Genomic DNA, 15,191 nt, shown 5'->3' with positions numbered 1-15,191 from the left:
CAGAGCGCTCCTGAACCGCCTCCCCAATTTGCGAACCTTGAGGTTCCCGCCAAACCTCAGTTCAAATAACCAATCACGACTGGGGAGGCGGAGCCATGGGAGGAGACCAGGTAAGGGTCTGGCTCCCAGTACATTTCCGAGCACAATTCAAAGTGTTGGTGCTGACCTGTTGTTGTTGTTTAGTCGTTTAGTCGTGTCCGACTCTTCGTGACCCCATGGACCATAGCACGCCAGGCACTCCTGTCTTGCACTGCCTCCCGCAGTTTGGTCACCCTCCCAGTACATTTCCGAGCACAATTCAAAGTGTTGGTGCTGACCTATAAAGCCCTAAACGGCCTCGGTCCAGTATACCTGAAGGAGAGTCTTCACCTCCATCGCTCTGCCCGGACACTGAGGTCCAGTGCTGAGGGCCTTCTGGCGGTTCCCTCGCTGCGAGAAGTCAAGTTACAGGGAACCAGGCAGAGGGCCTTCTCGGTAGTGGCGCCTGCCCTGTGGAACGCCCTCCCACCAGATGTCAAAAAGAAAAACAACTACCAGACTTTTAGAGGACATCTGAAGGCAGCCCTGTTTAGGGAAGCTTTTAATCTTTAAGAAATTAGTGTATTTTAATATTTCTGTTGGAAGCTGCCCAGAGTGGCTGGGGAAACCCAGCCAGATGGGCGGGGTATAAATAATAATAATAATAATAATAATAATAATAATAATAATAATAATAATAAAGCATAAAGGGGGTGGAGCCTACCTGGGAGCTCTCAGTTAGCTCCAGAACTTCACCCGCCCTAACCTCCCTTCGTTTAGGGCTTTTATTGCAGGTTAACTTCTTCTTTGCAGGTATGGGGGCGCTGCTGCGGTCTTATGATGATTGCTGTTAAGGGATTTTCCCTGCATTGGCAGGTTTCACCTTTCCCGTAGCAAAATGTCACAACTTTGGCGATTTTAGGCCTTGGGCGGAATCCTTTAGTCTATCTTCCCTAAATGGGAGGGGGGGCGCATGACCTCCCTGTGGCAGCAATCCCAGGGTTCCCCGTTAAATGGGTTGTGTTGAGGGGAGTCACTGGCCACACACTGAAAGGTTGTCAGTGTTGCGGTGAAATGGGGGGGCGGGCTCTCTGCTTAAACATACATCTTCTAGAGCCAGCCCAATCCCCAGACAGATTGGTTAACCCTGATGTTTCCCACTTCCCCGGCCGGGGACTGGGAGGGATATAAGCCCAATGCCTAAGCCAAGTTCTTCCTACATCTGAAAGTTTAATAAAGTAGCCAATTTTAATCCCATAGCACGTTGCCACGAGTCATTATTCCACCCGGGTGTCGCCTGGGGTTGGGGGTTGGGGTCTCTGCCTGGGCACGCAAATGGATCACCCTAAAACTTTTGCAGGCCTAAGTAGTATTGAAAGCAGGATTATGTGGGGCTGTGCTTGTGGCACGAATGAGCACAAAGAATCACAAAAGTGCCACAAAAAGGACATTTGGAGAGGGGGATTATCAGAGCCTTGTGGAACTCTTAAAGATGAACAAACTGGACAAAAGGTGATGCCGCTCTCTTATCCTTTGGCAAGATCCCAGAACTTTAAGTGGATTACACATGCAATCGCAAAAAGCTTTTTTTTGTCAGTCCTGTTTCGGTGAGCAGTCGCCACACAACATCCACACATACCTGCCAACTTGCTGTCCGAGAAATAAGGGACTGGGCCGGAAGTAGCAGACCGGAAGTAGCGCTGCCACCATTTTGGAAATGGGCGGAGCATGCTCAGAAGTGACTTTTGATGCTGCTTTGCCCAGTTCCAAAATGGCCACCGCACCAGAAGTCGCACTGCAGCTATTTTGGAACTGGGCAGAGCAGCATCAAAAGTCACTTCTGAGCATGCTCCGCCCAGTTTCAAAATGGCCGTCGCGCCAGGATAAACCGGGGGGGAACAAAAAAACCCCCGTTTTTTCAGCTAGGAACAGCTGGAAAAATGGGGATTTCCCGGGGAATACGGGAGACTTGGCAGCTATGCATCCACATAACCCACCACATGCCATGTTTTGCTTTAACATGTTTATAAGCAATGGTGTTATATCTGGAATGTTTCCTAAAACCTGACATTTAAAAACTGCCTACAAGTTGTAGAATTAGATATGCCTGCCAAGACAAGAGTCACTTAGGTCACCTCTTGAGCTGTTTGCTCAAATGTTAGTCATCCCAAGGCTATTTGTAATAAGCGTCCGTGGAAAATGGTGTGATCTTCCCAATTTGGCTCCTAGGCACCCACATACTCTCCAAATTGGAGCGTGTGTCCCCCAGTGTCTGGGCACACCATTGGAAGGACAAACTGTTTTTAACGCCCACCCCTTTCTTATTCTGATTCAAACTTCACCAAATCTGGTGCAAACACCGTACCAAATCCTGAAGCCTTGAGATAATGCAGCTGCAGAAGGGTGTGCAGAAAGTAAATCTAGGCCAAAGAACTCCACCCACCCTTTTACAAAACAGAAGAATTAGCTGGAAAAATGGAATTCAAATGTTATTTAAACGAATGTAATTAGAACCCTTTTTTTTAAAAAAAAGCAAAAACAACCCACAACCCTGCCAATATATTCTGTAATGCTTCCTGTTCCTTCATAGCTACACTGTCAAGGAAATAAACAACTACAGTCATACCTCGGTTTAAGTACGCCTCGGTTTGAGTATTTTCAGTTTAAGTACTCCGCGGACCCGTCTGGAACGGATTAATCCACTTTCCATTACTTTCAATGGGAAAGTTCGCTTCAGGTTAAGTACGCTTCAGGTTAAGTACGGACTTCCGGAACCAATTACACTCATACTTCGGGTTAAGTACGCTTCAGGTTGAGTACTCCGCGGACCCGTCTGGAACAGATTAATCCACTTTCCATTACTTTCAATGGGAAAGTTCGCTTCAGGTTAAGTACAGACTTCCAGAACCAATTGTGTTTGTAAACCGAGGTACCACTGTATCTGACTTTTAGAAGACATCTGAAGGCAGCCCTGTATCAGGAAGTTTTTAATGTTTGATGTTTTATTATGTTTTATGTATGTTGAAAGCCCCGCAGAATGGCAGGGGCAACCCAGTCAGGTACAAGTATTTAATTAATTAATTAATTATTACATTATTATTATCATTATTATTATTAATATTATTGTGCCTTGTTTGTAGATTGTAGGGCCTAACTGAAGCACTGCCGGCGCTGCAGCAAGTAAACACCGGTGGAATCCTGCTGCAAGCAGAATTTCACTCACAATGTACAGTGGTACCCTGGTTCTCAAACTTATTCTGTTCCGGAAGTCTGTTCCAAAACCAAAGCGTTCCAAAACCAAGGCATGCTTTCCCATAGAAAGTAATGCAAAACAGATTAATCCGTTCCAGACTTTTAAAGACAACCCCTAAAACAGCAATTTAACATGTATTTTACTATTTAACGAGACCATTGAGCCATAAAAGGAAAGCAATAATCAATGTACTGTACTATAAAATAATTTAGACAGTATTGTAGATGATAAAAATTAAAAGTAACTTTTTTTTTCTTACCTGCAGTGTTGATAGTCGTTGTTTGGATGGGGGGGCTTCTATCCATTTCTGCAGTCACACAATCAGTAGCTGAACTGGGTTCCACACAGTCGCAGAAACAAATGAACCAAAAAACACCACACAAACAAAAATGTGAAATAAATAGCAAAAACAAAAGCACCAAACTTAATCTGTTCTGGAAGTCTGTTTGACTTCTGAAATGTTCAAAAACCAAGGTGCAGCGTCTGATTGGTGCAGGCGCCCTGGAAACAGTAGCCAACAACCGCATCGGACATTTGGCTTCCAAAAAACGTTTGGAAACTGGAACACTTACTTCTGGGTTTTTGGTGTTTGAGAAACAAGGCATTTGAGAACCAAGGTACCACTGTAATAGCAAAGTCTTAGTTAGCATCTGACACAGTCCTTTATGTATAAGGGCCCAAGGCTTGACAAGGCTTTAAAACAGGGATGAAGAATCTATGGATGTGGTTTGACTCCAATTCACATCTGCCCAGCCAGCATAACCAATAGCCAGAGATTCTGAAAGCACCATCTGGAGGGCTCTCTATCCCTGATTTAAAGTCTTAAATATGTTATTCCTATCAGGTATTTTAAGTAGAGACGCATGTGCTTAAATTGCTCGACAACAGGGGTTGTTTTCATTGAACAATCTCAAAATGTCACCTGAAGTGAGACTTTAATGCTAACTTAATTGGGTAAAATGAAGCCTCGTTAGCTGATTAAAAGAAATTTATCCGTTTAATATTCCCACTTCATCGTTTTGGAGAGCAGGCGGCGCTGCACTTTCCTCGAACATCATAAAACCTAATTGGAAACATGCATTCTGTAAGAAATCTTTTAAATGTGCTTCAAATAATGTGTATGGCTTTGATTTGAGAATGGTCTTGGCAGCCACATGCTGAGGAAACCGTTCCTTTCTTGGTGGCCTTCAGTGTGTACGGAGAAGCTGGATCTAATTATTTGATTTGCTTAGACTTAGATTTATATTTATTGGCTGCTTTCCCACCCAAATAGCGCCACAAAAGTGGCTTGCAACAAAATAGTTGAGGCTCCAATCCTGTACCAATCCTGTACCCACTTAACGAGGGAGTAAGTAAGGAGGGAATTTAACAGCCAGGGCCAGCCCTACCATTAGGCAGAATGAGGCAGCTGCCTCAGGTGGGAGGTCCTGTGGGGTAGCGGTAAAAGTGTTAGAAGGCAGAACCGGATGTGTTGCATGGTCTGTCTTGGGTCCGCTAAGTTAATTTGCTGTCTTCTGGTGTTCAGGAGGACAATATCCCATCAGCAGTGTTGGTAAGATTCCTGACACCCTAAATCAGGCATCCCCAAACTTTGGCCCTCCAGATGTTTTGGCCTACAACTCCCATGATCCCTAGCTAACAGGACCAGTGGTCGGGGAAGATGGGAATTGTAGTCCAAAACATCTGGAGGGCCGAAGTTTGGGGATGCCTGCCCTAAATGAAGGCATTTTGTCATATACCTCAAACATAAAATATATAATGGGCCATCCTGGTTCACAGTCTGAGCATCACAATTGAGTAAGCCCTATCCCATCGAACCGCCAGCTGCACTTCTAACGGAGGTGGCAGATCAAGCAGGGCCTCATCCAAAGACCTTAGTGCAGGCATAGGCAAACTCGGCCCCCCAGATGTTTTGGGACTACAACTCCCATCATCCCTAGCTAACAGGACCAGTGGTCAGGGATGATGGGAATTGTAGTCCCAAAAGATCTGGAGGGCTGAGTTTACCTATGCTTGCCTTAGCGGGAAGGCAAGGTCATGTGGAAGAAGGCAGTCCTTTAAATATCCTGGTCCCAAATGGATTAGAGCTTTAAAGATAAAAAAACATAATAATAAAACAATTATTATTTCTACCCTGCCCATCTGGCTGGGTTTCCCCAGCCACTCTGGGCGGCTTTCGACAGAACATCAAAAACACAATATAAACACCAATGCTTAAAAACTTTACTAAACAGGGCGGCCTTCAGATGTCTTCTAACTGTCAGGTAGTTGTTTGTTTCCTTGACATCTGAAGGGAGGGCGTTCCACAGGGCGGGCGCCACTACTGAGAAGGCCCCCTGCCTGCTTCCCTGTAACCTCATTAACATAGACCTAGGAGTCAGTGCTGAGCAGATGGGATTCATTTGTTTCTGATAATTGCCGCCTTCACAATTTTAAATAAAGCCAGGATTCTAGACATCAAAGCAAATACCACAGAATTCTGGACTGGGCTCAGTCATCGCTCACAAAGGACCAGCACTATCTCTCTGTTGTTATGTCTTTTCTTTGCCTGTGTTGCTTTTGGAAACGGAGACAGAAGCTTCTGAGGGGCCGCTCCAGATGTTCTTTTTATGGTGCGTTCCTGATTATTTGCGCTGATAATAGCATTAGTGTGGTTGTACGCAATCTTGCTTTCAGTGTTGTTTGCACCTGTTAACGTTTTGGGAAGGACCTACCGCTCTGTTTCCAGTTGATGAATGGCCCTGCTGAAATCCTTATTAAACCATAAATGTTCTGGGTTTTTTTGTCCCACATTTGTCGTACTATAGCACAAGGGTGCCCTTCCAGATGGCAACAACGTGACAATGTCGGAAGAGCACCACAGAACAATTAACAAAGCTGAATGATGTGTAGATGGACCGGTATACAGTGGTACCTCGGTTCTTGAACGTCTCCGTTGATGAACATTTCAGGACCCAAACGCCGAAAACCGGGAAGTAAATGCTTACGTTTTTGAGTGCGCTTCGGAAGTCAAACGGCTTCCGCTGCGTGTTTTTCAATTTTCTCAATTGCATTTGCAGCCAGCCCTTTGTGCCTTGGTTTTCGAACGTTTCGGAACTCGAATGGTCTTCTGGAACAGATTGCGTCCGAGAACCGAGGCACCACTGCAATCCCATAATGAATGCACTATTTTTGCACCATCTGTATCTGATCTCCACCAATCACGTATCTGAAGGGCAATAATAATAATAATAATAATAATAATAATAATAATAATAATAATAATTTATTATTTATACCCCGCACATCTGGCTGGGTTTCCCCAGCCACTCTTGGCGGCTTCCAACAGAAATATTAAAATACACTAATTTCTTAAAGGTTAAAAGCTTCCCTAAATAGGGCTGCCTTCAGATGTCCTCTAAAAGTCTGGTGGTAGTTTTTCTTTTTGACATCTGGTGGGAGGGCATTCCACAGGGCGGGTGCCACTACCAAGAAGGCCCTCTGCCTGGTTCCCTGTCACATGCAAGATGGAGCAAGCTTGTTTTCTGCTGCTCCAGAGGTTAGGACCCAAACCATTGCTTCAAATTACAAGAAAGGAGATTCTAACTAAGCACTAGGAGGGACTTTCTGACAGAAAGAGCTGTTCAAGAGACTGCCTTGGAAGGTGATGGACTCTCCTTCATTGGAGAGAAATGCAAAACAGAAAGAGAAAAGGGTGTTCGCAAGAGTAGGTTGCTGGGAAAATATTCTGACAGATTACTGAAGCATAGTTGCCGATAATGAGATGCTCCCCATCACAGATTGTTTAATACTAGCACAAATGCTCTCAAGTTTTTCCATGTACTTTTAAATTTCAGAACTCAGCCCATTAATAAAAAGGAAAAAAGTTATGAAAATAGCAAATCTTCAAATATGTTTATTATTTGAAATCTAGGCCAGCCTTGAGTTTTTTGGAGTCAAAGAGGTTGATGGTAAAACAATATTTCACAACCCATATTTTTAGGGTGTATTGAAGTGAAGTGGAATATTTCCCACAGTTTGCTGGGTGGAAATTGCTTTGGTGGTTGTTCAGATGGGGCTCATATACTTTGTCTCCAAACATTTTTCTTGCACAATTCTAAGTGTGCTTTAATTTGCTCCCAGAGTTGTCGTCATCGCTATGGTACAAGTTACTAGAGAGAGGGCCTTTGCCAAGTTACATAACTGACATCTGTAAGCACAGATTTTCAGCAACAGATTTATGAACTGTTCATACATTAAAAAAACCCAATTTGCTGAAATATGTCCAGATTTTGTGAAATCCCAATATGCAAAAGAAAATTAAGCAAATTTAACCACATTTGTGCACTTTTTTGCATACATGTTTTGTAAATTCATGACGTAGCCTCTCTTTCTTCCTCCTTACTGGTGACCCCAATCTAAGTTACACTGACATCCAGCTGGAACCAATGGAAAATTATTTAACTCAGGGGTTGCCAATCTGGTGCCCAGAGGCATCCGTCAGCGCTTTCAGTGGTGCCCTTAAACGGGTGCCTCAGACTTAGCTTTCATTTTTTTTTTAAAAAAGTCTCTAGAAAGAAAATTATGGGGTGAAATGTACGGGTATCTTCGAGGTGATTTCTGTGAAATGAAAGTGAATGTGGTGTGGATACTTGGATATTTTCTCCTGTAGCTTTAAGACAGACGCTGTGGGTATGCTGTGCCGCAATCAGGACCAGCCAGGCACAGCTGACATCAGAATAAACATAAGGCATCACTCTCATTTTCATAACAGCCATTTTGTGATGGGTACCCCCAGCCACTGGAGTAGCAAGCGGTCCGCCCGGGGTGCCACCCTGGAGGGTGGGTGACACTCGGTGCGCGCCCCCCCCCACGACTCCCAAGCCAAGCAGCGTCGCTTCAGCGTCGGTTTTGGGAGGCTGAGACTCGAGAGGGCATCAGAGGGAGGGAAGTTTGTAATGATTAATGCTTTATTATGTTTTTATATGTGTTGGAAGCCACCGAGAGTGGCTGGGGCAACCCAGCTAGATGGGCAGGGTACAAATACACCACCACCACCACTACTACTACAAATTTTTGAAATTCCTTCCTTATATTTTCAGCCAGTTGTGCCCAGAAGGAAGTTACTGTAGCTTAGAGAGAGAGAGAACACACTTTGCCCCATCAACATATGCAAGACGTTCTTTTTTAAAATAAAAAAATTATCTTTATTTTTCTGCACAACAGAGTAAAAGCTCTCGATAGCACCTCCCCCCCTTCCTCTTTACACCAGCATTGTCCAGTATTATAACTGAGGCTGAGACAATTCTACTGAACTCTTATTTCAGTGGAACAAAAGGTGTGCGATGGATTTATTTGGGTTAATTTGCCCATGAGGAGCTATAACATTTAATGAAAGGCAGCTGTGCTAAAGCACTTTCGGTTTGGCATCCCCAAAGATGATAATAAGGACAATTCTGCAAAAGCTGGTTTAATTTGGTGCAATCAGCAGGAAGGAAAAAGGGTCGGCTGGAAGAGTACATGCGACGAACAACTAATGAGTCTTAAAGATTGTATTATTTTGGCAAAGTTGAAACGCTGTCGACTAATGAAGTCATCCTATTAGGCTTTGGATGTAAAAATATAGATATCTATAACTCATGCCTCGGTGAGAAAAACGTAGCTGCTACTGAGCGGAATGTAGTTTTTAGCCAATTAAAATGCAGCATAGGTTTTGCCAAGCCATGTGTTTATCTGCCAAGAGTATATGAGGGTATGTATGAGTTGCATATTTTCTTGCAGCTCTGTTCCTGGGGCCAAGTGGAACGCCTTGACCTCCTCTTCCACAGCAGGAGTCCCACCGTTAAACTATCATGAACTGGCAGACATATGGCAACTTATCTCTGCACCTCTTGTCAAACCACTTGCCAGTGGCCACCCCCGACAACGTGGCACAATTTTCCAGTTTCCCACCATCAGGCTGAGTGGTGATCTCCGTTTCCCAGTTCTTGAAGCGAATGCTGGTACTTGTCATGTCCACCCATCTCCCTTCGGCGGCCATATCGTTGATGCCGAGCCAGATCTCTGACTGAGCCCCGATGCTCTTTCTCATGTAGTCGTACAGAGCGTCGTTTTCATCTCCTGTCTGAGGAGTGCTGAGGGTGCCGCCTTGAGAAATGCAATCTTCGCTGGCTTCGTGATAGGTCTTCGCACTGGGAAAAGCCAGGAAACACTTCAGGTTGACCTTGGTGCCTTTCAGACAAACTAGCGAGAGACAAAAAGGGGAGGATATGGGGCGGGGAGACAGTGTCGTCAGAAAAGGAACCATGTGCTTTGGAGTACAATACAGTGGTACCTTGGTCCCTGAACGGCTTAGCTCCCGAACAAATCATCTCCCAAATGTCGCAAACCCAGAAGTGTTCCAGTTTGCGGACGTTTTTTGGAAGCCGTTTCAGCTGTCGGCGTTGTTTATGGGGCCAATCAGAAGCCGCGCCTTGGTTTGCAAATGTTTTGGAAGTCAAACGGACTTCCAGAACGGACTGAGTTCGGGAACCAAGGTACCACTGTACTAGCTCTGCTCGATGTATCTGCAAGGAAGGCATTTCTTGCCCTTTCCATTAGAGCAGGCTTTCCCAAACTTGGGTCTCCAGCTTTTTTTGAACTACAATTCCCACCATCCCAGTGTTGCTAGCTAGGGTTGATGGTAGTTGTAGTCCCAAAACAACCAAGTTTGAGAAACACTGCATTAGACTTAACAAAAGGATGCTGAGAGCAGGGGCGGACCTACATTTTGGGGGGGGGGGCTGAAGCTTGAACTGTTATGGGGGCTCCTTCGCAACCAGCGATGAGGTCCGGGCAACCGCTGTCATCTTCTTCAATGGGGTTGTTCCACAACATTTCACTAAACCCTTATGGCATCTGTGCTACTGACTCTCAAACTTTGGGATTGTTGACAACAAAAAAGTAATCATTTTGAATCATGCGACTCAAATTAGGTCTACTGGACCTTAAAGTTTTAAGCAATGTCGCTTCTGGGACCCCCCCCCCCTAGAATTACGACTCATTAGTTTCAAAGCAGATCTGCCCCTGGATGAGAGTCTTGGAATCACAGCTGTCCTTGTGAATGGTAGTCAGTGCTGGTTAGCTCTCCGAGTTTTGGGCAGGCCTTGGAGAAGAGTCCTTCAGCTGGCCACCTTTCTTGAATGGGTCCTTCTTCTCCACACTGCTGCTACTGCCCTATTCCTTTGGACCTAAACCACACAACCAGGCAGAGGGAGAAGATGATGTGATTCAAAGGTTGCTCCTCCTCGGTCTGCTCATTCCTCAGTCACTCAGCAGGGAGAGGAACAGGCATCAACATGAATGTGGGATTCAGAGGGATCTAGGGACCGGCCCCGGTCCATCTGAAGAGGTGCAGTCCTCAGCATGTGCCATACGATGTTAGTGACCCCTGGGGCACTACAGAGGGGGTGATACATGCAGGGACAATGTGGATCATTTGAGCCTGCTCTCTGGTAAACAAAGAATGGAGGACACAGCATATCACACATGTTTAGAGCACTAATTGGGAGGAAAGACAATGCAAGCTGCAAAATTATTTTCAGCTGTTTGCATATGTTGCTTTGAACCAGGCACCCCCAAACTGCGGCCCTCCAGATGTTTCAGCCTATAACTCCCATGATCCCTAGCTAAAAGGACCAGTGGTTGGGGAAGATGGGAATTGTAGTCCAATACATCTGGAGGGCCGGAGTTTGGGGATACCTGATTTGAACAATGCTGTACACTTCGCTCCTAGAGCGAGGATAATAACATTAAGCATTTGTCTACGAAAGCTCTTGTGTTTCCTCCCCGCTTGCAAGCTGGTTTCGGAGGTTAGATGCCTGATCGGCAGAGGCTGACAGTAAGGAAGTGGACAAGCAGAGTCTTCTAAAATGCTGGAGTGGTTTTGTTTTCTAACCACTCTCCCTTTCCATGTCTGCAACCAGGCAGGGTGTGAGGATGCAGCAACAGAACAAATCAGTACACCTGAGCTTTAGCATAATGGGAAACTAGTTAGTACAAACTATGGTGTTTCATATCGTAGTTTACAATCCAGATTTATTGATCCCAAACAAACTATGGTTACTGAACAGTCCATGTTAATGTACTGGAAATACAAACAAACCACGTTTTAGCTAACACATCACGGCTTAATGTTATGTCACGAATAGCCTTATTTCACAAAGTGAGGCCATTTTGTGGCGTATGGAAAATTATAGGTCATTGGGTTTTGTACCTGTTTGAAGCGCTTGCTTTTCCTTTAGCAAAGTCACCTCCTGGGAGATATTCTCTAACTGCTCCTTCAGGTCTTCAAACATTTTGAGGCTTACAACATCTGCAGAGCAAACGAAGAGATTGATGATCATGTCTGCCTACACGGAATGAATGGAATCACATTTGTGAATGGAACCAGAACTTCTTCCCTCATTGGCAGTACAACAAAGAGTACAATGAACAAAGAAGAAAGCAGCGTATTATGCAGCGTTTGTTACGAAGAGTTTGCAATAGATGGAACTGGCAATTTGTAACGGGTCCATGCAGTAAAACGTCCCACCTCTTTGCTGCGCCTCACTCCCATGGAATTTGGTTAGAAATTGGTATTCCTAGCAACTTTTCAACATTCCCTACTCTTTCTTTCATTTCCTACTACTTTATATGCTTTCCCTCTTTTTTATCAATATGCTTTATATTTGTAGCACAATGCCCTCATCTTAGTATGCTCTGTTTCAATAATGCGGGTGGCGCTGTGGTCTAAACCACTGAGCCTCTTGGGCTTGCGAATCAGAAGGTTGGCGGTTTGAATCCACGTGACGGGGTGAGCTCCCGTTGCTCTGTCCCAGTTCCTGCCAACCTAGCAGTTTGAAAGCACACCAGTGCAAATAGATAAATAGGTATCACCACGATGGGCAGGTAAACAGTGTTTCCATGTACTCTGGCTTGCACCACGATGTTCCGCTGCGCCGCAAGCAATTTAGTCATGCTGGCCACATGACCCGGAAAACTGTCTGCGGACAAACGCTGGCTCCTTCAGCCTGAAGCGAGATGAGTGCCGCAACCCCATAGTCGCCTTTGACTGGACTTAACCGTCCAGGGGTCCTTTTCATTTTTTTACCTTCAATAATGCTGCATTATGTTTTGTTGTTGTTGTTGGGATCTGTCTGTGCCTCCTAAAACTGCTGGAGAATTACAGCACCTGCTTTGGAGGCAGAGACCAGAAAGATGCCATCCAAACTGTCTTAGGAACTCCACTCCAGATTTGTGTAGGGTTTACTCCAGGCATCCCCAAACTGCAGCCCTCCAAATGTTTTGGCCTACAACTCCCATGATCCCTAGCTAACAGGACCAGTGGTCGGGGAAGATGGGAATTGTAGTCCAAAACATCTGGAGGGCCGACGTTTGGGGATGCCTGGTTTACTCCTTAGCCTCTTCTTCTCCCGAAGATGTCCCACAGGGCAGCGGGTATGTTTTGTTCAATTAAGTACAGTGGTACCTCGGTTTTCGAACATAATCCGTTCTGGAAGTCAGTTCAAGTTCCGAAACATTCAAAAACTGAAAGTGGAAGCCTCAATATGGAAACCTCAAAACAGAACCAGTGTTTCCTGTTTGACGTCTGAGGCACATTTGAAAACCAAAGCACTTGCTTCCAGGTTTTCGGCATTCCGAGTTCCGAAATGTTCGACTATGGAGGCGTTTCGAAAACCGAGGTACCACTGTATTCTGCATCATGGTCCCTTCCGACTCTACCATTCCATGATGCTATGACTGCGACATGATCCTCGCTCTTCTTTCTTGTGGTTCTTCATCTTTAACCTGGACTTGGACCAGACAGCTTTTCAAAACAGAAGACTACACTCTGCAAAGCAGGTCACAGGCCCTCGCTAGTTAGCAATGCGATTTGCACATATTGTGCATGAGCTTATTTAAACACGCACTGGTTGTGATCTGAGGGCTCTGCCACAAAGCCAGAAAAAAAATCTGCCTTGATCTCTTCCAGTCTGCCATGCAATACTGCAAAACCCAATTTAGATGATATACAGTCATACCTGGAAGCAGCCCAGAGTGGCTGGGGCAACCCAGTCAGATGGGCTGGGCACAATTATTATTATTATTATTATTATTATTATTATTATTATTATTATTATTATATTGGTGGTTCCCAACTAGTGGCCCCAAGGACCCCAGCGGGTCTGCATAACCCACCCAGGGGGGTCCATGGCACCATTCACATAACAAAAACTACCATAGATATATTGAAATTTTCGAAAGTAGGAGGCCCACGACTGGCTTTTGAAAAACAGGGGGTCTGTCAAAAAAAGGAGGTTATTTATGTATGCCACTACTGCAGCCCGTGTTTTGCTAGCCCCAAAATGGAAAACGAGCAAAGTCCCAACCAAAGAAGAATGGCAACTTAAACTGGTGGAAAACGCTACAACTTGCAGATTTAATATATAGGAAAAAGAGAACAAGAATAACATACGTTCAAAGAAGACTGGAAAATGCTTACTGAATATCTGGGTGAAAATTGTGTACATTTAAAAACGCTGGTAGCATTAAGATACATTCCATAGTGTAAATAAGTTTTGATGGATGGAACAACGGATTACCGAATGGTTTAGTTCATGTAAAACATGCAGGTATGCAAAATGAGCCATGGAAAGAGAAGAAGGGAAGTCATTGATTTAAGGTTGTTTAAATGAATATTTTGAAATGTGAATTAGAAATATTTAATAAAAATTATGGTAAAAAAGAAAAAAGGGGGTCTGCAGTACTTAGCTAATTGAAAACCACTGGGCTAGATAGCGTGGATAAGGGGAATGGGGTGATAATAGTGTTACTGTTTCTTGACCTTTTAATAAACCGTTTGGAGAGTCATTTCAACACAGGAAAGGATGAAGTTGACAGCAGGGCACAGGTGACACCCATTTACACATGCAGCTTTTGCTAAACTGTACAAACTCATAGCGGGAAAAACACCATTAAATGTATGTGTATATGTATATATATATAAACAGACACACACTGGGGAGCTCTCCTTCTGGTTCTCTTACCTTTCTCTGGCTTTTTCTTGGGTCTGATGTTCTGCTGAGTTGTCAATTGTACCACAGAAAAGAGGCACACCAGAAGGCAAACTCCTCGGAGCTCCATCGTTCTCCGGCTGCTGTTCTCAAAGGGAGTGGAGGAGCTGAAGTGAATTTGAGCTGCCCTGAGTCAAGCTTCTTAACATGGGCTTTAACCAAAAAGGTCTGGCCAAGAAACAAGTTCCAGATTATTCGGTAAGCAACGCAGGGACTGGAGCTTATTTTACAGATTGTTGGGAGAGATCCAGCATCCTAAGAGCTTTCAGACTCTCCCATAAACACAGAGGGGAGTAGAATGGGATTTTTTTTTAAAGGTCTTGTACAAACTTGCAGATGAAATAACTTAAGAAGGAAATGTTCATTTCCAATGGATTTATTCGGCCTCCGAAAGTATGCAGCCAACTTTTTTTCCTGAACAGCCTAACAGCCAAGGTTGCCAACTTTTCAGTCTGCCATGCTTTTCAGTCACCAACTTGGATGGTTTTCAAAGAGGATTGGACAAATTCCTGGAGGGCAAAGCTATCAGTGGCTATGCCCTGCCTCCATGGACGGAGGCAGTAATGTTTCTGGATATTAGTTTCTGGAAACTACAGGAGAGAGGGCTCAGGTCTTGCTTGCTGGCTTCCCAGCAAGCAATAACTTTGGTTGATTAGGAATTGCAATTCTTAAGGGCTGCGTTATTATGAAATTTAAATCTTATCTCTTAAAATGGAGATTCTATCCATACTCAAGAGCTGGTTTATATATACAGGCATGATATCAAACTTTAAACTTATGCTTACCTGCATTCATTCGTAGGAAGTAACATGCGAACCAGAAGCAAGCACTTACCTGGTTAGAAAAGA

General features: G+C 44.5%; 1 protein-coding gene across 1 annotated transcript; it reads right to left on the bottom strand.

The window, feature by feature from the left end:
* Positions 1-8,433: 8,433 nt before the first annotated feature.
* On the bottom strand, positions 8,434-14,643 carry CLEC3B (C-type lectin domain family 3 member B). The gene is made up of 3 exons (XM_035130070.3): positions 14,317-14,643; positions 11,505-11,603; positions 8,434-9,493 (listed from the first exon to the last, which is right to left on the bottom strand). The coding sequence occupies exons 1-3, from the start codon at positions 14,411-14,413 to the stop codon at positions 9,093-9,095; spliced, it is 597 nt and encodes a 198-aa protein (XP_034985961.2). The 5' UTR covers positions 14,414-14,643; the 3' UTR covers positions 8,434-9,092.
* Between the last annotated feature and the right edge of the window lie 548 nt (positions 14,644-15,191).

This window comes from Zootoca vivipara, chromosome 11, assembly GCF_965207765.1.
Source record: "Zootoca vivipara chromosome 11, rZooViv2.hap1.1, whole genome shotgun sequence".
Classification (NCBI taxonomy): domain Eukaryota; kingdom Metazoa; phylum Chordata; class Lepidosauria; order Squamata; family Lacertidae; genus Zootoca; species Zootoca vivipara.
Note: the sequence above shows the minus strand (reverse complement) of the source record. Positions and strands in the feature narration are given on the sequence as shown.